Source organism: Sardina pilchardus, chromosome 11 (assembly GCF_963854185.1).
Source record: "Sardina pilchardus chromosome 11, fSarPil1.1, whole genome shotgun sequence".
Lineage (NCBI taxonomy): Eukaryota > Metazoa > Chordata > Actinopteri > Clupeiformes > Clupeidae > Sardina > Sardina pilchardus.
In genome coordinates, this window is record NC_085004.1 from 21,450,961 (window position 1) to 21,476,323 (window position 25,363).

General features: G+C 44.3%; 2 protein-coding genes across 2 annotated transcripts in view; both read left to right on the forward strand.

Annotated features, from left to right (window-relative positions):
- Nucleotides 1-19,458, forward strand: part of trip4 (thyroid hormone receptor interactor 4) — a 46,562-nt gene extending 27,104 nt beyond the window's left edge. Inside the window, exon 13 of the mRNA XM_062549752.1 lies at nt 19,165-19,458. Coding sequence (XP_062405736.1) covers nt 19,165-19,229 — 65 coding nt within the window. The 3' untranslated portion in view covers nt 19,230-19,458. The remainder of the gene's footprint in view (nt 1-19,164) is intronic.
- Nucleotides 19,459-24,930: 5,472 nt separating this feature from the next.
- Nucleotides 24,931-25,363, forward strand: part of LOC134095238 (zinc finger protein 609-like) — an 80,441-nt gene continuing 80,008 nt past the window's right edge. The window contains exon 1 of the mRNA XM_062548677.1: nt 24,931-25,299. The gene's annotated coding sequence lies outside the window, so the exon portion shown is untranslated. The remainder of the gene's footprint in view (nt 25,300-25,363) is intronic.

Below are 25,363 nucleotides of genomic sequence, written 5' to 3' on the forward strand. Positions count from 1 at the left end.
TTTTTGTGAATTATGCTAGTTCATGCAGATTTGTACATGGGGTTCAACCTATCAGTAACTAATACATTGTGTAAGGTAAGATCATCTTTGTGCAAATTGCTGAATTAATAACATTCCAGCTAAAGTTTAAGGTGTTCACCATTACCACTATTCGCCAGTTTTGGTTTTTTTGTGTACTCATAATTAATAGTTTTTTTGTGAATTATGCTAGTTCATGCAGATTTGCACATGGGGTTCAACCCAACCTACAGCTGACTTACATTTTGCTGAACAAAACAAAGCCTTAAAAAGCACACCTAATGTCAATGTGAATCTCCTGAACAAAGAACTTTTCTTTTGAGGTTGGCAGTTGTCAAGCTGCTCGTAGGGGTATAAAACCAAAAGTCCACTGTGTGCTTTTCAGTTAACAGTAGGAAACCAAACTCTCTATCAAACGAGAAACCACAAGACACAAAGCAAGACCTTAGAAGGGGCTCTTTGTATTTGTGTGCCCCCACCCCCCACCACCAACAGCTCTTTTTCTACCGTCATCAGTGGCTATATACCCATTTTGCCCATGACTCAAGCCAGGATTTCTCAATTGGGCTGTTGACTCCATGGGTTCCCTCGGCTCTCCCAAGACCTTACTGAACCTTACACCAACTCTGATTGGACACAGTGTCCGGGTGCAGCTGTGCTGTACAAGAACCGCAGGGATGTCCCAATACTATTCACCTCTGCTCTTCTCCTCTCCCTTTCTCTCCTTCTCCTCTTTTGTGAGCTGTTCTTCTTGCCTCTTTTTTTTTTTTTACACGTAATTCCAAGTGTACTGTCAGGGGATATAAAGGATAAGGGTTGTTTGGCTGATGCATGTTTTCAGTTAAGGCATGCACAAGCTTGTGAGAAGGGGGTGGGAGGAGAAAAAAAGGCAGGCTTGCGAATGTGCAGGGTTAACCCCTGACCTCCAGACCTTAACCTGAGAACAACTGGGGGCTATGTGAGTAAATTGAGCCACAACGGAAGGCTAATAGCCTCTCAATATACGCCCGCTAAAGGATTTCTGAAGAGCGTTTAAAATATCGCGCTGAAACATCATACGTCTGGCTCCCAGCGCGGCAGACCTATCTCTTCCCATCCTCCCTCGTGTCAGTAGGAGCTGCTGACATTCAAAATTGCGCGAGGCTAGTGGTCTTTTATTATGTGGCAATAAAAATTTACATTCGGCAGGCTAATGAGACCCCATTTAAGGAGCCTGTGCGCTGGGGGCTTTCTAGCTGATTGAGCTCCTGGTATCTCTGTCTCTTCCCCCTCGCTGCTCGCCTCGGCAGTGAAGGTCACCCTCTGCCGCAAAGAGCCATCACAGGCAGCTTTGATAAGTGGCTGCACCCATGTGTGAATATTGCAGGTTCGAGTCAGCGATTCTGTCAGGCGTCTGCCCCTTTAAAGGCTAAAGGTTGTTCCTCGGCACCCCCCACCCCCTTCCCACCCACCACCAGGACTCCACCACCTCTACATCACCCCATATCAACCCTCCCCCCTTCCCTTTTCCTTCCTGACCAGAATCAATATGCCTCAAGTCATCACAGCTCTCTGTCGAGCTCTCCTCCTTGCCATGCAGGTCTGACAACCTCCCTCTGCCAATTTGTGCGGGCTCTTGTCCGTTTGACTTTGCCCACTTGAAGCACATTTGGTTTATTGAGCCTGATTTTTTTCTAATACGTGCCACGGCTCTCTACTCATCTCTTTCTGTCATATTTTCAAAAATCATTTTTGGGTGTCCTTGCTCCTGTGCACTCTCTGTGATAATTATAAATCGATCGGAGACGTTTTTTCAATTCCAGGGGCATATCAATGTCGGCAATGTTGTATCAGTAAAAAAGAAATAAGATAAAATAAGCAGATGTGTTAAAACAGCCATAGCCTGAAGACAAGGAACCCTGATCATCAGAGCTGTGAATAAGTGTGTTTGGTCGGCGCACAGTTCAAGGCGCTTCCCTGCTGCCATGTGAGCACCAGATTTGAATTTCCAAAGTAGATATCAAAGAGCTGTAAAATATGCATGCGTGTTCACCGTCAGATGGTGCGCATGTGGGTGAGCGGCGCGGTGGCAGCTCGGGAGAGAGCTCGAGTGCCGCAGTGGAGCCGAGGAGCCGTGGCTGGCGTGCTCCGGTAACCAGCGTCTGTGCAGTCGTCACCTCCCGGTTACCTTAGCCAACTGGAGTCTGGGGACGGCAACTCGTGTGCTCAATTGACTAACATTCTCGCCTCTTTCTCCTTTTCAGCGATGGGCTTTTTTTTTCACGCCGCCCCCGCCCCCCCTTCCCTTTCCTTTGCACCTCCACCACCACTTCTTCTTTCTGTCTCTCTCTGCTCTCTCCTTTTTTTCCCCTTCTTTCTCTTCTCTCGAACTCATCCTGCTCCTCCGGGAGAGTGGGAGGGGGTGGAAAGAGAAAAAAAAAAATGAGAAGAAGGGAAGTGCTCTTGATTTATTCATGGATTCCTTTTTTATATTCATGCATTTTTCCAGGGCCATCTTGGCTGCTGAGGTCGTGGTGGGGGGATTTTGTGCTCTGTGGAGGCTGCGCTGCTGAAATACAGTTTCAGGTCTGGTGAACCAGAGAGGAGAGAAGTAGAGAGATGGGGAATTGGGTTGGCTCTGTGTGAGTGTGTGTGTGTGTGTGTGTGTGGGGGGGGGGGGGGAGTGAGTGGGGGTTCGTTGAATTAGGGAGGGAGGGGGTGTCTGGCTGGCGGTTATGTGGAGAGGGTAGCAGTATATATTACCCAGGAAATGTGAGGCAGGCTTCAGAGGTGACAGCCCATGTTTATTACAGATCTATCACACAGCTAATGGCTAGCATCAGAGAGCAGGCTGAGCCACTCATGTGGCGAAGAGGAGAGCCAGCAGGCAGCAGCTGCTCCACCACCGCAGGGTCACCCTCAGTCCTCCGGCTCAGCTTATGGCTGTATCATATGGGGATTGCAAAGACGTTGTTTCTCACCACTTAAATGGAGTGCTCCTCTGAGAGGAAGAGAACGAGCGAGCGAGCGATCTGATATGTGTGCAGAGTATTCATCCATGTTTTTTTCCCAACATCAGTTGTTATTATTATCTCAATCTGGCATTGATCATTTTTTTTGTCTACTGGAGTGGTTAATTGTTTGTGTGAAGGATCAATTTTTTTTGTTGTTGTTGTTGAATATCATGGCTGAGGAAGTGGGGATTTGGCTGTCGACAGCTCTTATATTACACAGTTGGAGAGCTTTAGTTTTTAGGAAAGGTAGCATGAGTACAGTGTGTTTATTTGCTCAGGTTTTAGTGCTAAAAAGAAGAAACTTTTTCACAGCTCACTCAACTGTGAGCCGAGGGCATGGAAGTGCATTTAAAGACTGTTTTTCCAAGCATAGGTCTGTCAAGCCCAGCGAGACCTGTGGATCCAAAAACATTTTCCCTGCCAAAGCACATTTCCAGACAAGACATCAGGCTGCCTCTCCTCACCCTCTAACTAAAACATTTTCCGTGGACAGTGTGGTTCTGTGATCCTCCATCAGCAATGTGCCACCTCTTATGCAGCGCTTGTCGGACTAAATTTAGAGTGTGTGTGTGTGTGTGTTAGTGTGTGTTAGTGTGTGTGTGTGTGTGTGTGTGTGTGTGTTAGTGTGTGTGTGTTAGTGTGTGTGTGTGTGTGTGTGTGTGTGTGTGTGTGTGCGTGGAAACAGTGTGGGATGTACCAGTAGTCAAAGAGGGAGAAGGCCAGGTTTCACAGGCACTGTAATGACCAAGCAAACAAACCTGTGTGGCTGTGGAATGGTTGAGCAGTGATCCAGGAGCTTGGCTGACATTTAGCCATGAATGGAAACGGACCAATGCCCCAGCCACTCATTACAAGTGTGGGTCAGACCAGCCGACTGTGTAAATAAATAATACCATGCAGTCAGCGAGTGCAGGCACCTCGAGCTCTTGGGAGAAAAAGAGCAACAAATGCGGAACAGCCGCCCTGTTGCCCGAGGTCCAGGGGCACTTTATAGATGAGGAGCCATGCAGCTGGACCTCTGAAAGAGGCATTGAAGGCCGAGGTCCCTGCTGAATGACCTATGCTGTGGTGGAATTGCTCCAACTCCAAACTAAGCCTGAATGGAGTTGACAGATGGAGTTGTCTGAATGTGTGATGCTTGTAGTGTTGAATGTATGATGTTTGTGCTGTTGAGGATCCAGTGCTTCTCTGTGTGAAATGAAAATGACTGCAGTGAAAGATGGATCTTTGCAAGGCACTCAGGAGCTACAGTATGATGGTGCAATAGAATGCAACCATTTGTATTTATTTGGGAGATAATATTTATTGGTAATAAGGAGTCAGGGGCTTCAACAAGGAAATTGAGTGTGTCTCCAGTCACAAAACTACACCTTTCAAAATGTGCCCTTGTGGATCAAAAATTGCCCTTCAATCATAACCACTTAGAAGCTGACATTTTGAATGCAGCAAAATGTCAGCAGAAAGAAATGTCACCATATTGGTGTATACCGCCCTTGTTTTGCAGCACTAAGCACTATCTGAACTCAACAAATTAACTAATCTACATTTTAAAAGGAATCGTCATTTCACTCCACGTAGAGTATTAACAGTCTGGGTAAAATAGTGACCTTGTAAAAACTCCTTCGACAGAGTAGATCGTTGGAATATTAGAATCTTATGCCTAACTGTCTGAGAATGTTAGTTAGAGGACAAATTAAAGGCATTCAGGAAAAGGGAAAAGGAAACAAATATCCAATGTGCTGACTGACATGTAACTGTAATCCTCTTTTAATTTGCCTCCCTCGTTTCCAGGGAAAAGCAGTCTACAACTCATAATATCGTCAGCATATTATGTTTTCTGTTCCTAATCTATTTTGCAGAACAGGCAAACCTGCCATATCTGTGATACTGATAGCATGTCGGGACAATCCTTAGAACATTGTTTTTGGACGAATCCATGCCTTGGCCAACAGCTAGCATTGATGATGAGCGACATTGGAAAGCCATGTCGTTATGCTCCTGGAATCTGTCAGAAGTAAACACGGAGCATGGGAGAGACTGCTCCCTAAGTAAGTTTGGCATCAATGTCCAGACCGTGTCAGGACTGACAGTCAGCAAAACATGTATCTAATGAGGGTCCTTCGGGGTTTTGAACGTGAAAGCATGCAAAATTATTAATAAGCTGACAAAGTGGGTACAGTGGAACGTTTTACATTAGTCGAGGTTTGCATAATTAGATTTATCTATTTTTGTTCTTATGATAAGTATACTTTTAGACTGGATTGGATAATCTCCAACCCCCAAGGGGCAAATTGGTTCACAACAAGTATCATCACCCATACACACATAATAATTACGTAAAACATTAAATAATACAGGATGACATGAATACACACATTGAATGGGGCGTAATATTTGCACTGACATTCAATTCCTAAAAAAAGCGAATACAGTAAGAACAACTTGGCCTACAGCTGGTTCAGACACCAAACAGCTGATGGGACAAATGATCTCGGGTATCTATTTGATTTGGCTCGCCTGATGGCAGGAGGCAAAACCCTTCTTGTGTTTTTCTTTGACTGTTGTTTATTTTTGTGTTCATCTCCCTTTAAATATATTTACATCACTTCTACTCGAGGCAAAAGCCCTTGACTCATTGCTCCCAACCTCTGCCAAGATGGCCATTTAAGCTCTGATTAAAAATGAATGCTTTAGAGAGGGAGAGAGAGAGAGAGAAAAAAAACGGTAGAGAGAGGGAGGAAAGGAGTGAGTGAGTGTGAGTGAAAGAGAGTAAGAGAGAGAGAGAGAGAGAGAGAGAGAGGGTGGGAGGGCACAGCTGAGCTCTGATCAACGTTGGGAAGTTTGAGCTTTTAAGTCCCGTGCTCTCCCTCGTGCCCTTCCATGAATACTGCATTAGCACATCATAGCCGCCGAGGAGACCCAAAGAGCACATGTTTCTCGCTGCAAGCAGGCAAGCAGAGATCCTGAGTGCAGGGAGATAGACATGCGATAACCAGGTACCTTGTGTGCACGACATGCCGTAAATTGCTAGAGAGCCCAGACACTCATCCAAGCCCCCAGTAAATATTATGTGCAGCAATCAGGCACAGACATTAAGTGATGGCCCCCACCACTCGTGTATACAGTTGTGTAGGCAATAATAGCCAGTAGGTCTCAGTGTTTTATAGCTTCTAAATGACAGCTTTTTTAAATTGACCCTTCAAGACTGTTTTTGCGCCCACATGCATTTTTGAAATTGCACAACGGTCACACACATTCCCCGGGACCTAAAATCTCCACACACCTGTCACGCGCTTACTCCCATTTTCCTCCCCCCCTTGACCCACATATGCCTCCACATAGGAAATATCTTTTGCCGCAGAAGAGATTGTTGTCAGATTAGCTCGCAGGTTCACTGGGCCAAGTACAGATTGCTAAGACACATGTGGCTTCTGTGCAATCCAGCAGACTGCCAGCATCCCAGTCTCCGTAGATAAGACACAGACCTTGGCTGGGCCGAGCCTCGTTGGACCGTCAAGATTTGACGGCACGATTACGTGCCACAATGAAAAAATCCTGCACTATCTCTTTCATAATATTTTGTCTCCCGAATTTTCCACGGGCGGTGTCATCGGAGAGCTCACTTCTCTGTTTGACGCCCTTCACAGGCGCTGGACACCACACTGAGGGGGATTCCATGAAAGGAAATCGAGAAGAGTACAAGCTGTTCCCGCCTGCTCTGTGTGGTCATGTCGAATCCTACCTCAGAGAGTGCTCTAATTAGATATGCAGACTTCAGTGTTTTTGGCATTCATGCCTTATATCCTCCTCCTGGTATTTGAAAACCTTACTGGAAGTGCATAACAAAGAAGACAAGGCTCAGCCCCCTTTTCAAGGTGAACTAATACATTTCTCTTTTGAGCGCCGCGGTGAAAAGTATGTTCGAGCAATTTTATCTTGTGAGCGGGCGATAAGAGGCTCTCACAGCACTGATGTGCCTGCCGATTCTTTGTGCCGTCACTATCGCTGCTCAAGTCAAACCGCGGCTACGGGCCCCGAGTTCAATGAAAGGATAGTTTGCTTTGCAGAGGCTTTGAGATGTGACAGGAATTTCCCTTAAAAGTCAACTACAATCAGGCCAGTGTTGAAGGCATTCCCGTTCTCTAATTAAGCTTGAATCATCAAAGAGAGCTTCCCCTTCAACATCCACCAGTGAATGGTGGCCATAGGAACTGAATTTTAGCAATCAAGCAAGCACTGTTGTCTCTCTTTTCTGTATTACAAAAGTATGACCACAGATGGAGACGGGTATAATTAAACTTTTTTTTCCGTTTTATTTTTTTTATGTGCTCCAGCATGTTTGAGAGAGTACTGCAAGCTGTGCTGCTGACACAAATCCCATAACGCTCAGACTGCAGCCGAGTCAGAGAACCAGAATTTGATTAGTGCATTAGTGATGGGGGAGGAAATTGCTGGTACTATAAATCAATTTTTCCACCTGCTGCAAGCGTCAGTCTCCTTTCAAGATCATAATGATATGCATATTGAGCCCATGTCGTTACTGGGGTTTCTGTGTATTGGCTTTGATGGGGAGCGGAAGAGGGTGGAAACAAAAGCAAGGGAAAACAATAGCCTAGAAATGAGCCAACAAGAAAAGACTGCTTTATAGAGCAACATTTTATTACTCGTGGATAGTGGTGTATCTGCAGAACTAATTTTCTGCAAAGGCTTTGACGGCTTGTTATACATTTGAGGCAGTTATTCCTCATGGTTAGAGTTAAGTCTTGTGCTGGATGCATGTACTCTGAGAGTATATTTAGAAGTGTTTGGGGCTTTTGCACCAGTTCAGTATGAATCTTTTATGAAGCTAGTTTGATGACATGTACTGTTGACAGCAAAATCAGGGTATTAGTGAGTGCCTTGTAGGATCAAATTTACATGGCTAGAATTTAAATGTGAATCATCTCAACCATTTACAGATTATCTTTTGCCAGTGAAGTGATGGACAAATATGTTCTGAAGCTAGCAAGCTAGCTAGCTAGAGTTAGCTGTATCTTATAAGTTGTATTCATGTACGTTCCATCATTAATATCCTGATGGTGAAATGTAGGTTTTAGGATGTTATTTTGCAAATTCTTTAGAGTAGGAGGTTTTGCAAGCCTTCCAATCTTAAAAATGTATGGCCACTCTGTTGTTTGAAATGGTCCACCAATACACTAGAAGCAACTAGAAGTCTTGTTGCTGCTTTACATAACACTATTTTGCCCTGATTCATATCTCTGGTATGGCCACAGACGGCAGCGATATGTTTGTTGCCGTGTTGTTTTGCGGAGTGGTGTATTTACTCTCTGTGGTGGTTCCTGTAACTGTCTCAGCCCGGGATCAGCCTCATCTCAACAGGATAATCCTGTCCGTGGGAGGCAGCGCGCCACCTTTTGTGCCAGAGGTTGGGGGATGGGAGCCCTGGGACATGAGCCTCCTCCAGCCTCCAGTCTCTAGTCTGCTGCTAAAGCCATTCTTTAATCAGCGTCTGCACCAACCCCCATGTACTCCCTCAACACACAGCACACAGCACACAGCACACTCAACTCTTGTTACAGGGGCACCGTGTTTGCCTCACACTACACCGATCAGCCAAAGGGAGTTTGTCTTGGACAGTGCGGAGCTCCGGTTGCGGTTGAAATCGTTTTGGAAATTTATTGACCAAAGTGTCACTTTTCTTTTTTTTTGATCAAATGATTGATCAGCCTGCGCTTAAACGCCAGAATGTGGTATACTTGTAGTGCTGCCACAGTTGTGGTTTCCTGCAGCTCATGTCAATTTTTTTTTCCAGGCCATTCCTCTGCTGAATAGAGAAGGCCAAACGATCCGAGTCCACGGCAACACTATCCCCGTGCCCATCTGCTGCCGCTGTAGTTTTTGATGTCGTTTTTCAGCTCATAATCAAGCCTTTTAGTGCCTCTGAGTCTGCCCCTTGGGAACGCGGTGGCCTGACTCACTGTGGTGTGCGCTGCCTGCCGGAGTTCTTTGGCTCCAGTTGGCTGTGTGTGTATAATGGCTTGTGACGGCAGACTGGCATCTTTCCAGGGGGCTGCCCAAAGAGGCTCAGCTCTTCCCTGCTGCCGCCCGTCACTCCGCTGCCTCCTCTCTCCTGCCCACAAAAGCAACCTGGACTCGGACTCACATGTGGGGGTAGGGAGTGGAATAAAGAGTGGGCTTCTGTGAACGCCATCTATCCCACAATCCCATACCCCCCCCCCCCCCCCCACCCAACTACCACCCCACCCCCCCTTCAGTAAGCAGACCCCTCTGATAATTATCTAGCGCACCACTTTAATTTATGGCTTGCTTTCAAGGACCTGAAATGACCTACTTTTTGTGTTAGCGCCCACACACTTGGAAGAGTGCTTTGATTTGAAACCGTTTCAACCACACTGTTTGTGTATTATCTTTCCTTTTAATGAGTGTGCCACCAGGTCCTCTTACTCCCCAGGTGCCAAGGGAAAATGGAGAATATGTTCAGTTAAGATAAAGATGCAGATTTTTACTGCGGCGCTCCACCGTTTTGTGTTAGTCTTTCATAAACATATTGCCACTAAGGGGATATTTGTCATTCCCTGCCATTACAGTGCTTGCATGAGGCATTATTTCCGATACACAGACATTTTCGACTAAAAAGACTTGCGGTCTGTTTTATACTGCGTGCAAGTGTCCTTCATATATTGCCTTATCAAATGAAGACATAGTCCACATCAGTAATTACATCAGTAAAGCACTACATGCCGCTGCTAGGAGCTAAATTGCTTTGTGGAATGGGAGAAAGCTTTTACAGCAATTATTTCCTCGTCTGTGGAGGACGCTCTCCATGTTCAACCCAACTAATCTATCACTCTCTCACAGACACACTATAATGACAGAGCCTCCAATGAATAAGGGAGGGAAGCGGGGATGTGGGGGGGGGCGCTGCCCTGAAAAGTTGGATGCGTTCGATAGAGGGGAGAGAGAGAGAGAGCGAAAAAAAAAAATCAATCTCATTTGATGGAGCAACCACTAGCATTCCTCTGTGGCTCCGAACCAAGGATAGGGAGCCCTGGTGGGGGCATTGATTAAGCATCAGGCCACTTTTAGAAAATGATGGATTCTGGGAATCAAAATGCTTACTCTCTGCCACTCGCGTTGCCGAATGCTGCTGCCGCTGCTGTTGGCATCCCACCCGCGCCGTTGGCAGGCAAGGGCTGAGGTTAGCGCCTTTTGTCTGAGCGATTACATCGGGGATGATACTGTGTGTGGCTTTATTGCGGATGTGCTTGTGCATGGGGCTCCGTACAGTTAAGCGTCCCAGTAGCAGCTGCCCTTTGCTAGTCCAGACACCAGATTAAATCGTTAACCCTTTAAGTCATCTAATGCGCAGCGTGGTCGTGCGTACCATTTGTATGCAGGGCCACATGCGCCTGTGCCCGCCCCGCCCGCCATTAACCTGACCGCCTCGCACGCAAGCATATGTACCCTCTCTCACACGTACAGTTTGGTCTGTCTGATGTACAGCCAATAGGACCTCAAACGCTAAGAGCCTTTTTGGTGTGGTTTCTGTGCCATATTGAAAACTGTGTTTTCATAGTACCGTACCTTATTTTCTCATATACCTCGGCCAGAATATTCATGTCATGTTTTGGGAAAATATCTGTGCAATTCAAGAGGCTACATTTTCAAGTGACTGATGTGTTGGAATTTCAATGCATTTTTATCAGGCTCTAATTTTGTGTTTTGACATATTCCTGAACAACTCTGTCTAGCGCCTGGCATTATTCGCTGAGGACTGGAAGCCCCGAGTCGATTTCCATTTTTATGAACAATCCTGTTACCTTTGTCAGGCAGACGGATGGACGGCAGCGAGTGGATCAATGTCACTCCGCCTGCAGCATGCTGAGCAGGCAACATGGGTGCCAGATTAACCACTTCCTCTCTCCCCCTTCCTCCCTCTGCCCCTCTGCATCCTCCCTCCTTGCCCTCTCCTCAGGTCTGTGAGTGAGAGGCAGTGGGGGTGGTGGTGGTGGTGGTGGTGGTAGGTGGGGTGGGGGTTGTCGTTTTTTTTTCTGACATCCTCTGAAGGTCCCATCATCCAGGCACAATGGCTGTGAGCCACTCAGGCATTGTTTGAAATTCACTGTTTGAAATCGTGCTCAGATGGCAGTTGACTGTTTAATGTCAGACGGCGAAATGGTAGGGAATAAAAAAATAATAAAAGGCAAAAGAGAAAAAGATTATCAAGACTGCCGTGGTTTGGCGTGTAAGCACGAGCGTGCGTGCCACGGATTGAAAAATGGAAACGGGGACGGCATTCTCTCCTCCTCTGTCTTTTTCTGTTATTATGTGTCTATTACATTGCCACAGCACTCCCAAGATAGTTTTCTAGTTAAGTGTCAGGGGCTGTAATAGATTTTAGTGAAAGCTGCGAGCTAACAGCCAGGAGCCTCACGCACCCTTCCTCTCCCTCTCTCCCTCTCTCTCTCTCTCTCTCTCTCTCTCTCTCTCTCTCTCTCTCCCCCCCCCTCTCCTTTTCCCTCCCTCCCTCTCTCCCTCTCTCTCGTTCTCGTGCGGCGTGTGTGTGCGCGCCCACACTGTGTGTAGGCTCCCGTGAGACATCACAGGCTCTCTTTCATGTGAGTGAGGAGAGGACAGAGGGATTGGAGGGGAGGGCTTGGGGAGGGGAGGGGGGGGGATGGGAGAAATGTGGGTGTCAGATGCCAGGCATTGCAGCATTGCCTTCCCCCCTGGCTGCTGGCATTGTGATCACAGACTGCGAGCCAAGCCGAGAGTGCTCTGACCATGTCTAAATAGAGCGCCCGACGATTTGGTCATTTAAAAAAAGAGCCCGGCCAGTTATCTGCAACCATATACGGTGGACACTCGTAAACACACATTTTCACATGAATGACATTTGCAAACCCTCGGCCCCCTCCCCCACCCACACTGCTCATTCGCTTTCCTCTCAGTCTCCCTCTCTCGCACTCACACCCACACTCACACACACACACACACACACACACACAGATGTCTTCATTTGCCCTTGCACCGCGGGAAAGCTTCAGCTCGCCTCCCCCCTCCCCCCTCCCTCCCTCTCTCCCTCCCTCCCCCCCTCCCTCCCTCTCTCCGTTTCTCTCTCCCTTCTTCCTTCCAGCTCTGCACTTGAGCTGACCGTTAAACAAGCCCTGCTGTTGCTGCTGCCTGCTCTGCTGCACTGCCAAGGGAGAAGCAGCTCCCGCCCTTAAAGCATCCCCGACCAGGCTGCAGCAATATCTGGCTGCCAGAGAAGAGAAAAGCAGAGGAGAGGAAAAGATGGCAGATGAGACGAGTCAGGCTGAGGAGAGGAGAGGAGGGGAGGGGAAGGGAGGGGAGGGGAGGAGAGGAGGTAGCAGCAGCAGAAGAGAAAAGAAGAGAGTGCCCGCAGCAGTGTCAGTAGAGGAATTTTTTTTTTTCCCGAAGACATTCAGCTAGTTGTCAGCCCTGACACATTTCTCCCCCTGGACCGCTGCACAGATATGCTAATCCAGGGGCCTCCTCAAAATGCAGTGTACTAGATCAGGCTCAATTTATTCCCCCTGCTCTCTGCCAGACAGTTCTGTTCTGAGCTTTGCCTTCTAATGAACCCCCCCCCTCCTCTCTCTCCTTCTATCCCCGCATCCTTCCTCAGACAGGAGGAATGAAATATAAGGAGGAAAAGAGCACAGCGCTGAGAGATGTGGATAGAAATGCTGTGTGTACTCCAGCCCTTGTTAATTAATGATAAGGGAGCAATAATATCCTGTCACTTGGAGTGCGGCATGGATAAATGAGAATTAGTTGCCACGGCCACCATTGCGCTGCTTATCTCCTTAAGGTAAACACAGCCTTTGGGCAGGAGACAGGATCGCATGGACACGCGTGTAGCTTATTTTCATTGATGGTCTTTGAAAAATGATGTAGATGAGGAGTGAATGGGAATGGATTTATTTTACTCGCGTCATGGTATTTGTTTTCTCAATAGATATGTTCCTGTTCTAGGATCCGTGTGTGTATGTGTGTTGTTTTTTCCTTTTTCCCCCTCCCCAGAGGTACGCTAGCATTTGTCTCTGCACTCTGGGCTCTCTCAGCTGAGAAATGGTGATGGCTTTGAAGAGATTCAGGGTCACAGCACCAGTAGTAGACCTGCCTGTCTCCTCCCCTGCTCAGGGGTCCTTTCACAGAGCAAAAGAGAGCGAGAGAGGGAGAGAGAGGGAGAATGGCGGCAGGTGATGAATGATCTCGGTGGAGGGGAGCAGCCTCCGGATTATTAACGACCGCTGAATTAATCTGTTTTCCCTGTTTGGTCCATTAGTATGGCCGACCCGGGTGACTGTTGAGAGATTTCTCCTCTTTGTGCATATTCCCAGGCTGTGTAAAGATACAAAGGCACTTCCTCACCTTGGGGAGGGAGAGAGGGGAAGAGAGGGGGATGGGGGGCGATCTCATCCTCTCGGTGGCTCTCTCTAGTTCAGCCAGCCTCAAACCCTGTGTGGCAGGTAGAATTGATTAGTGTCATGCCGTATTAGGGACAGGGCTGTAAATCTACTATGTCCCTGTAGCAGGGGCACATGTACTGCTATCCTCCTTGTATGCCTGGTCAAGCTCTTCTGGGATTCTGTGTCCGTGGGTGTGTGTGTGTATGCTTGTGTGCATACGGGTGTCCTTTTGTTTGTGCATCTTGACTACGGAAGCAGCAAGCAGAGGTGACTGTGGAACCATTCAAGCTTGCAGAATGTCATAACTATGTGCATGCTTCCCTCCCTTCAGCCTTGTACTCAAAGTGAAAGATGCATGCATGTTGGTGTCGGGTGTTTTAAATGTATTGACCTAGGATGGAACATTCACAAACCGTTTTGAAATTGACATCCCTACTTAATGGGAAGATATTTATTGCCGGCAGTCAAAATGAACTAGACCTCAGTGGACTCAGTGGCGTGTTATGATTACAGCTTTACATGCCAAATACATGCTACAGGAAAATACATATAAAGTAATTGCCTGATAAGGAAATTACATCTTCTTCAGTTTGATGTGACATTACTTTTAACTAGTACGTTTGCAATCTATGCAACCTATCTAATGATACATAGCAAGGATCAAAGGCATTGCACCCTTGTGTGAGACAAGCTTAGAATTTCACTCCACCATTGTAGAGTATTTCTGTCTGAATGTAATATTTAATAGCTCAGGCAAGGCTCGGGTTGTCGGTAGAATAGGCATTCTTTTTCTGAACCGGGTGCTGATCTGCAGTTAATAAACATGGATTCCTTTATGAATTAACTCCGTTCCTGTCATCTGTGTTTTTTTTATTCTCTGGCTCTTGCAAAGCCAAAGCCTGCTGGCTACCTGAGACCATGTGAAACCTTATTAGAGGAAGCTCTCCTTGACAGGCTCTGCCTATGCACCAAAGCCAAGCACAATCACATTGAGGCTGTCACTGAAACCTAATTATTCCCCTTCTTCCAGTGAGCTGGGGATATATTCCGCTGTCCGCGATGGAGGAGACAGCCTCTGCAGAGGCTGGGAATGTGGGAAGGGAACAGAGACATGAGAAATGAGAGAAACACTCCTCTGTTTACCTCACTGGCACAGACCGTGGTTTCAGGCAAGAGGAGTCATTCGAAATAGCTGCAGTCACAAGCCACATATTTGCGAGGCAAGAAACAAGTTAAAATGAAACAGAATTCATTTCCCCACGGAGACTGGCTTTTTTCTTTGTGTGAACAGCTATGCACTCCGACTAGATGATATCCTTATGTATCTTTTCTGTGCTTGATGGTGCCTTGCTCTGTGTGGGCAGAGCTTTAGAGTGAGAGGAGGCAATTAATTTTTTTCTCCCCCCTCTCTATCCAGCGCCTCCTGCTTTTGTGGGCCGCCACCCCCTCTTTTATGGGAATCTTTGTCATTACAGAGTGTCTGTGAGAGTGATGGATTATTTGGGCTGTACCGCCCGAAGCCGGTGGGTTTGTAAGGGAAAGCCGGAGATTGCCAGTGGAGCTCTAGCCCTGTCTGGCCGTACCACAGCCATTATTGGACTTGCCTCCCTGAGCTGCAGCATTGCGAGCGGGTAATAAACTACTGCACGGCAGCTCCAAACAGTGCCGCGATCAATGGGAAATCATCTTGCGCCGGATCGATGTCTATGCCTTGTAGATCCTGCCTCCGCAGCAAAAAGTGAAAATCCTGGAGGCTAAGCAGCTGAGCAGAAACGGCAGCCCTCGGAGAAGGGAAATTGCGCCTATGTGATGCTATCAGACCAAATCCAGCAAGGTTAATGCAGAAGTGACACTTGGAATTACTTCTGTACAATTTTCCAAATGTGATGTAGATAAACACTCATCGTCCACTTATTAGCAGGTTTACCAGATGAGAAAGCATTCGGCAAAAACTCCTTTAATCATGTGTGCTATCTAATGAATTAATTTAACATCTTTTCACAAATTGCACATTTACTCAGTTAAAAATTAAGCCCCCCCACCCCACCCCCCAAACGTTTAACGTGATTTATTGGACAGCGTGAAATCACCTTATAGTCCTCTTACGATGATCCATTACACTAAACTTGATCATTAGGGCTCTGATTTTGCAATTTCACAAAAAAATGTCCCAGTGGATTTCCTAACATTGTGCAAAGGGTGAAAGATGACAAACATCTGCTTTTGCAGATTTGAAAGTTGAAGCATTTACATAAAAACACAATGCAAAGTAAGCACAGAGTAATAACAATATTACTCTTGTGTGTAATTCAGTTAATCAAAAAATATTTATTAATTTACTGTCATGCTTTCTACTTGTATGTCAGATAATAAGATCTACATGAATACTCCAGACTCATCATAATAAGAATGACATCATATAATCTGTGCATCATAAACCCAACATCACACATTTCAGAGGCTAACACAATTTAAGCATATTGCCTTTTTCAACTGATGGAGTTTGGATCATTTAGGGCTATCTTTATTCTAACGTTTAGCCTGGGTGTTCCCATCCTGCCTTGCGCGGTGATTTCATTCATGCTGCTATGGCAGTCTGGAAACTAACACCCAAATTTTCGCCTGAGGTTGGCGACCAATCACAGAACAGGGGAGAAAGCAAGACTATGATTAGCTATGCACAGACACATTTGATAGACATCCATGGTGCCCAATAAACGGATCTAGGTATTTTAAAAATAAACGTGAAACGGGAAAATAAACGTCTGGTTGCCAGACCACGTCTCATTTGGGAAGTGGTAGGCGCTAGCCAGGCTATCTAACGTTTTGCTTCCTCTGAAATTCTATCAGCTTGTTTTTTTATTGTGCCAACTTCACTAACTCCATGTTGAATGTCTTTGACAATATATATTTTAAAACGCCAGTGTTCCTCCTCGAGTTATTTTTCCAATTCCAGGTTCAGTTTTTGGTTGTAGCTCCTCTTTCTACCACCCAGATTTGTCATAGTTTATAGTGCATAGGTTTTGCAGCAGCCTTATTTGACTATGGTAGTCTCCAGTCTTGTTCCTGTGTGTGTTCTGTTCTACCCCAAGACATTCATCAACACCATTATAAACTTGACACTCAAATTAGATTGCTTTATTCCTCAGCATTGCAAGTCAGAGTCCATTCTTTGCATTCACTGCTTTAATTCTCTGCAGGCAATGCCTGTCCTTGCAAATTGTTTATTTATTTTAGGATCAGAGGAGACTTGATTGGGAAGGACGTTGTTGCAAACAGTGCTGATAACAGCAGATCCAGCTAGACACAGCTCTGCAAATAACCTAGCCTTTCATTTGGGCTCTGGTTATTTGCTGATGGTGGTCACATGAGCAAATGAACACTGCCCCAGTCATTGATCCGATTTCCCCAGACTGTGCTGAACTGGTGGTAATCACAGGAGGTAGCGCTGCTCGGTTGGAACCAAAAAGCCTTAGGGCTGGGCAGACTTGCAATTTACTGCTGGGAGCATGAAGACATCTAACCTTCATCAGCAATGTCTTGGTCTGGCGCTTTAAATCTAGTATGGCTTATAGCCATTTGGTGTCAACAGCTAAATTGCACACTGACACTTCATTTTTGGGGCAGAGCACTGTAGACACTATCTAATAGCAAGGCAGAGTGCTCCGACGTGAGAGCTGTAATAAGATTGTCAGATCCATGTATCCATTTCACGTTCAACCACATGGGGTTGTTGGAATCAGATCAAATGAAAATGGTTGGGGGGGAAATCAAATGAAAAACTCCATCTCTTGGATGTCGAGAAACAAAGAAATAGTTCCCAGGCATCTTTGCTGATCATTGCCAAATAGACGAACACTGGCTTTTTGTCAGGGATAATTCCTGAAGGCACATAAGGATCTACTGTTATTGTGCAGGCACCTTATTTAGGATATGCACATATATTAGTTTCTTTGACTGAGACTGATGGTATGGTGTTTTAATGTTCACTGTTTTAATGCTATATTTGTGCATTTTATAGTCGTAAAAATATGTGTGAGACTATCAATTCAGGCAGCAAGAAATCATTGTGTGTGCCTGATATGGTACTCTCATCATACAGTGTACATTGTGCTTGGGAAGAAACAAATCTTCAGACAAATCTTCGCTTATTTGCCAAATTTTGGGGTCTTGCAAGTAAAAAGTATAATATTAGCCTACATTTTCATTACAAACAAAAATTTGCAAATTGTAGAAGACATGCTATTGCTTTCAGCACAGTACATTTTTGTATTTGCCTGCCTGGGTATATGGAAACTGCCAGCATTCAGGTACATCTCATGCAGCCTTGGAAGATGAAGCATGTGTGGAAAAGCTGTAAAGAACTGTGATTCTTTTTGATTCTTCAGTTCACAAATGTGCCAGCTGTTTGCACTTGCACAAATCTCTTAAAGGTGTTTAACATGGGAACTTGAATAAAGTGAGCCAGCACATGGAACAGCTCTCTGGAACTGTTTGCTGGAGAAAAAAATGGCCAAAGTAATGATTGTTTTTTATATAGTAGTTGTATAGTAGCCTGGGAACACCCACCTAAATATCCTTTTCAGGGAGATTCTAGTCTGGAACACCGTAATTCATTAATGTTTCCATCGGTCAGCAGAAGACCGGGGCCAATCAGTAATGAGAGCGGATGATGCCATAGTTTCGAAATCGAAAGTGGCCGTTGTAAATGGTAGTAGCAATGTCTGCAAGCGTCAAAAACTGCAGATGGAAGAATGTGTAGCAAAGGTAGGCCTACATAGATTGTGTCCTGCTGATGCTGTTTATTGTCAGTTTGAAACGTTTAGGCAAAGTAGGAAGTAACGTAAGGAATTCCTGACCAATGTGATTTGTTAGGCTGGACCAATGTTTTTAAAGTTAATGCTATCCCCATCACGCCTATCACCATGCTAGTGTTGGAAAGGTTTCACAATCGTGATTCCCTCGTGACTTCACAAAGAAACTTCAAAACATTTAATCACCAGGATAAACAAGTGACCTAGATTGCACCTCTTAGCTGTTCAAAAACCTTTAAAAAATCACCGTCTTCAATAGGATGAGGAGGAAAATATGACCTACCAGGATGGTGGAGAGCAATCCGCCACCACTTTCGAAACCTTGCATTTTGTGTTAAGCTTGAAAATTGTCAAGTAACCAGGCAGCTTATTTGTTGGCCGAATATGGCCTCCCACCCAAATACAAATGAAACAATTTGTTGGTCTATTGCTCCTACACAGTAGTGGAGTAGTAGATGGTCAACAACAACAACAAAAAAAGCAGTGGGCCATTCCTGTGAAGCCTTATGTCTTGCTGCTTGGCACCACCATTGCTACTTATTATCTATATTAATCAATGTATTTACCATGTTTGACTTTTCTACCCAGAGTGGGTCTTCTTCGGATCAGAGCTGGAATCTTGTAAGAAATGCAAATGTTAAAATCTGTCATTCCCATGGCCCGTTGTAGCGGCAGGGCTGCGTGCTCCTCTTGCAAACCAATTGTGGCAGCTCGATTTAGAGCCTGTGTCTGGTGTCAGCTCGTCACAGATTTGTGGGGGCTTTCAACCTCCTGATCTCTGTCTTGACTGATCTTCAGAAAGGACACACTGCTCCTCTGAAAGGCTCTCGCTTCATAACTCTTCCTGTCGTCTCCCCTTCCCCCACCCCTTCTCTCGTTCAGGGAAGTTGGAGAACCAGTACCATCAGGCTGCAAAAAAAGGGTTAATACCATCGGCCGCAGAATGACCAGACCAGGGCAGAGCAGTGCTGCTTCAAGACCCCAGAGGAACAGAGGCTGATGAGTCATCTAAAGGACATCCGTGTGATCACATGGGAAGTGCACTGGCCCCTAGCCAGCAGTATTAAGTGTTGGCTTCCTCCATTTAGCTGGGATTCATGACATCATAACGAAAAAAATAAGGGGACAAGTATTGTAAGATATGTATCTTATTGTAAAATAAATAAAAAGATAATTCTTGACTTGCATTGGCTTGTCTATCTTTGGTGCCTTTGTTTTCTGCTAGGTTAAACCATTTTGTAATGAGGTTTGGCAACTTTGATATCCACTACTTATGTATCAGAAAGGAAGATGTATTAACATATGCTATGATATTTCAAGCAGAACACTCACCAACCAATCTTTGTTGGGGCGCTAGCATTCCGTAATTGCATTGCAAAATATAAAAATGGTTCAAGATTTCCACCCTAACTAGTCACAAAACTGGCACTTTGGAAAGGTTACTTGGAGATGGTCCCCATAGTGGCATGAAATGTGAAAGGCTGTTTGGTTCCACTTGCTATTTTGCCATCAATGGCTGTCAAAAACAGACTTCTCTAAAACATGGCAGGCCAAACTATCCAGTTGTCACAGAGGCAATTTAGCTTCAGAGTCAACAATACTGGTCTTGACACTCACCACACGAATGTTTGAAGGCTGCAGGATAGACTTGATTTCGCTTCTAAATGTGGAGAGTTCAAAGAAATGTCAGGCTTTTGTGTTAGGCAATGAACCTGAAATATGTGGCATTTCAGTGTTTTTTTGTTTTTATCTGTATGTGGCTTCCAGTCTTTACATACAGATTTAACTTGTTTCATGATCACTGATGCATTCTGTGCAGCATCGGATACTATGCTGCATTCCTTCCCCGCAGGTCTTTAATTAGTCCATACGCCTCCTGTGCAAAGCTATTCATAATTAATGTCTGTTCCAAATAAACAGCACTTCCAAAGCCCAAAACAGGACAAGAATGGCCACCACATGGGAACCTTACCTTCGGTCCCAATACTCAAGATGGAGAGAATCCATCGTCATGGAACACTCATAAATGGTAGCATCTGTCTTGTTAGTCATGTAATACAAATGGAGGTAAATGAAGTTATGTACATGTACAAATGTGCTGTGTTGGGTCATTTGAACTCCTCGCATCTCTATCTTTGTCTAAATACACACCATGTAGACCATTAAACAAGTGAATGGAGAAAGGATCTAATTATCGTGACAAAAGGAGTTGTGCTAGCATTTAAATGAGCAAGCTCAAGGGCTGGTGAGCTTTTTCAAAAGCGAATGAAGTCTCATGGATGGAATGCGAGCAGCAGGTCTTCCTGTTCTCAATTAGCAGTTTCCTAGTAGGCAACCCCCTCCCCCTAGGAAAAAAATGCTCACTGTTACTCAGGCATTTGCTCTCCCGACTGGAGGAGGAAGGGTGCAAAGAACTGTACTTCTGGCTGGACACACACACACACACTCACACAGAGACCCATCAGCAGTGCAAGATGACCACAAATAGCTTTTGTCAGAGCTGAGAGAGATCGCTGTTTACTTACTGAGATATTGATGTTAAATAGCAACACTGATTTAGGAATGAAGCACAATGGAAGTCCCTTGTTTATGAACTGCCAATTCAAACTGTCAACACCATCATCATGTATAGCGGTTCTATTAATGCATGGGATAAGACCGGGAAATAGGAAAGGAAACCTCAATATTTTGACTATTGCATGTTTAGATAATGTGGGTATATTATTCATCTTTAGCAGTTATGGTTTATTTACATTCCTGAGCATCTAAATGCAGTTTTGCAAGAGGTCAGACTAACTAGTCAGTCTCAAAATCAAAACTGACCACAGACTTACCACTCGTCTTTCATCCAATGATGGAGATGATAGAAGTGACAAAGAGGATTATAGGCACTGGAAACTCCACTCATGTGTCTTCAAGCTTTGGTTGCACAAGAATGTCTGGCAAGCCACTGAGTACTTTGGTCAAGAGAGTGAATAATGTTTAAGAAGAGCTGAATTTAACATTGGTGACAAGGTCAGTGAGTTTGAAACGTGTTTCACAATCCCAAATCAAAACCATTAATTATTTTTATTAATCATCCATAATAATTTTCTTATGAATGAACTTGAAGAAAAGTAAAATGTCCCCAAACAGATCCCTTCTAACAACTGCATACAGCAATGGATATTTCATTGCACTGTAATAAGCTTCAGAGAGTATTCAGATGGTTCAGTATTCCACATGTGATTAAGGGGTAGCCGTGGCCTACTGGTTAGGGCTTCGAGCTTGTAACCGGAGGGTTGCTGATTCGATCCCTGAACCAGTCCACGGCTGAAGTGCCTTGAGCAAGGCATCTAACCCCTCACTGTTCCGGGTTAGTGTGCTTCACCTCACTGTGTGCTACAGTATGTGTGTTCACTAATTCACGGATGGTATAAATGCAGAGATCAAATTCCTTGTATTCGCAAGTGTACTTGGCCAATAAGCCTGATTTAATTTGATTTGATTTGATTTGATTTGATGTGTACCTGTTAACTAATAAGTCTTTTTTCGGTGTGAGGTGGGCCATTTTCCTTTTCAGTGTGTCCCATGCAACCCCCTCAGTGGATGGTCATCTATGGACAGCCTTCACAACCCTATCTCGGCATGACATTTTGAGACCAGTGCTAGGGCTGATTCACTCTTAAGATCCATAAGAGATGTAGATGTTCTTTCCAGTTGAAATGAGACCAGTTCGAGACCAGTTCTTTCAGTGTTGAAATGAAAATGTGTTATTGACATCCTTACATATCTTTCAGTGTTTTTTTTCTGCCACCGTGAAACAACTAGATAAAGGAACACTATATTCATTTATCTTTATATCTGATGTCCAGACAAGAACATCAATCATTACAGACTGTTGGCAAACTATAGTGGTAGCTAATAGCAAGAATTCAACATTGAATCAAGTCGGCTTAAAGGGATATTCCGCCATTTTTGGAAATACGCTCATTTTCCACCTCCCCTCGAGCAAAACAATCGATATTTACCTTGTTCCCGTTCATCCAGCCATTCTGTGAGTCTGGCGATACAACTTTTAGCTTCAGCCTAGCATAGATCATTGAATCGGATTAGACCATTAGCTTCTCGCCTGCTAGCTTCATGTTTAAAAGTGACCAAGATTTCTGGTAATTTTCCCATTTAAAACGTGTCTACTCTCAAGTTAGAAAGTGCAATAAGACCAACTGAAAATGAAACCTGGCGTTTTTTCTAGGCTGATTTGACATGGAACTACACTCTCATCTGGCGTAATAATCAAGGCAACTTGCAAACTACTGGCACTACTACTGCCTGTTGTCTATGGGGACTATTTTCAGATGCTGCGTACGATATCACTGCGCCTATGGTACGTTTGCAAGTTGCCTTGATTATTACGCCAGATGAGAGTGTACTTCCATGTCAAATCAGCCTAGAAAAACGCCAGGTTTCATTTTCAGTTGGTCTTATTGCACTTTCTAACTTGAGAGGAGACACGTTTTAAATGGGAAAATTACCAGAAATTTTTGTCACTTTTAAACATGAAGCTAGCAGGCGAGAAGCTAATGGTCTAATCCGATTCAATGATCTATGCTAGGCTGAAGCTAAAAGTTGTATCGCCAGACTCACAGAATGGCTGGATGAACGGGAACAAGGTAAATATCGATTGTTTTGCTCGAGGGGAGGTGGAAAATGAGCGTATTTCCAAAATGACCATATCTCAGAGAACATGTTGCTAAAGTCATTAACAACCCCATCCAAATGCAGTTCTTCCTGAAGAGAGCAATTACTTTCAAAGTAGGTTTTATTGTCATTTCAATCATATACACAGTACAGAGTGAAACCTCTGGGACCAGGGTGCCACGTTAAAATGCAGAACGGACAGGACTACATTAAAAAGGGCTAAATACACTGCATGAAGTGCAATACGTGGAAATAAATGATTAGACAAAAACAACAGACAGACAGAGCATAACAGACTTGGAGATATACTGTATGCACATGCAGGCTATGGGTCTATACAGTATGAGCTGTAGAAAGGTAGGCTAGATAATATAAAACTTTGTTCATCAGATCATCAGTTCCAATGCAAGCCCCATTTGAATTTAGCATGAGTAAATTGGTATGTGTTTTGGAGGTTGGGGTTAATCTGTCAGTTGGATCCAACATAAAGAGGTGGAAATGTATAACAGATGATGTTAGTGATTTTCCAACAGACATGAATATAAGACATATATGAATCTCTGACACACCAAATTGGGCTGAACCAAGCAGATATCACAGCTTTTCAATCAAATGCCTCAGAGCCAGAGAATCCTCTACGGTCTCTGTCACTGCAACGTCTGTTATTCAACTTTTATATGAGAGTAGCTTCCTTGTGGGTGCCAGCGCTAGCCGCAAGCATGAATTTATAAAGGAAACAGGAAGGTGGAAGACAGCTCAGCTTTGCTGGCTGCATTCACTGTGTGAAAATGATCCCATTAATTCAGTTTTCCCCCAGCCACCCTGTTCCTGTTGTATCTGTTTGTTATTGAGATGATTTCTCTCTGTCACGTCAAAGCCAACATTATCATATTCATGTTGCTAGGGCAACCAGCACTAAAAATCTCCTTTTGGCACCTCACTTGAAGCAAGTAAACAGCAGAGGTTGTCTCTGGTAATACATGACAAATGGCATGACACATTTGCTTGTAAAATCTTCCTACAATACCTCTGTGGTTGCTCTCCTATTACAAAAATGCTCTTCTTCCATGGAAAGAGGTTGACATCTGTAGCCTAGCCTATATAAATCAGTTGAAGCCTGGCCTGTAAATCAGTTGAGGAACTGCCTAGAACAGCCTACATGCTCGAAGAAATTAGAAAAAATGCTGATTTGTTAAATGGAGCTCTTGTGGTAGAGTTCTTATTGGCTTATATAGGCCTATATTTGACAACAAAAATTTCATGGAAGATTAATTAACTTGCTGATAGATTACTGAATGAAATAAAGTAAATTGAATTAAGCCTATAACCTAGCCTAACACCCCCCCTCCCCTTTTTCAGCCCTTTGTTAGATCTCTAGGCTTTTAAGGTACTTTCCATAGGTTTGGAAAATGTTCATCAAAGATATTTTTTAAAAGCAGCAATGGAGGTTATCTTTTCAAAAGTCTTTGTGCAGATAATAGCCTACTGTAAAGAGATGAAAAACACTAACACACTAACACCATATAACACAATTTCCCCAAAATCAGATTAGGTGTCATTTATAATCATAGAATTAGTCCTGCAACATAAGCAAAAGCAATTGCTAGCATACGTTTATTATTATTATTATTATTATTATAAGCCTATTATTATTATTATCATTAGGCTAATGTGGAGTCTAGATGTAAATGCATGTTCATTTATGTATAGCCTAGTTTTAAACAGTTTGAAATGTTAGCTTGTTGTAATTGTTATAACTTATTGTTTTTTTTTCCCCCCTTCATATTTTTGGTCAAGTAAGATTTGTCTGTGTGTTTGTTTGCTTTTCACGTGGATATAGGTAGCCTACTTGTTGTTAGAACTCCAGTTCCGAATCTTCCTAATGCCGTTCTCCTTCAACGGTTCAATCCAACTGGAATCTTTTCCTGGATTTCGTGGCACTCCACTCTGCCTCTTGGTTACATTGTATCCATCTCTAGTGCTGAAAGATATACACGGTCATCAAGAAGATACGAGGAAAGGCAACCAAAGGAAATAACATGTTTTGGAAATCGTCTCGGTATTGGATTTACTGTTGGGAAAATTAAGATCGTAAACTTGAATTTCGAGAATATGCCCATTTTAGCCGGTATTTCCATTTTGGAACGGGATCCTGAAGTGTGATGGCTGCAGTCCAGTGAATTGCTGGCCTTTCCTTTCTCCTGCTGCTGGATGCCTTGGGAGTACAACGGATTGTGGTGCTTTTTATCAGCGAGTGTTTATAATTCAAGATTATATATACTTTCAGTATTTATGGAATGTACATAATACGTCGTTGGATTGGGGTTAGCAAGTGGGGTAAGTAATCATATCAATGATTTTCGCCTACGTTATGTGAAAGACAAGCCACCCTGCTAGCATT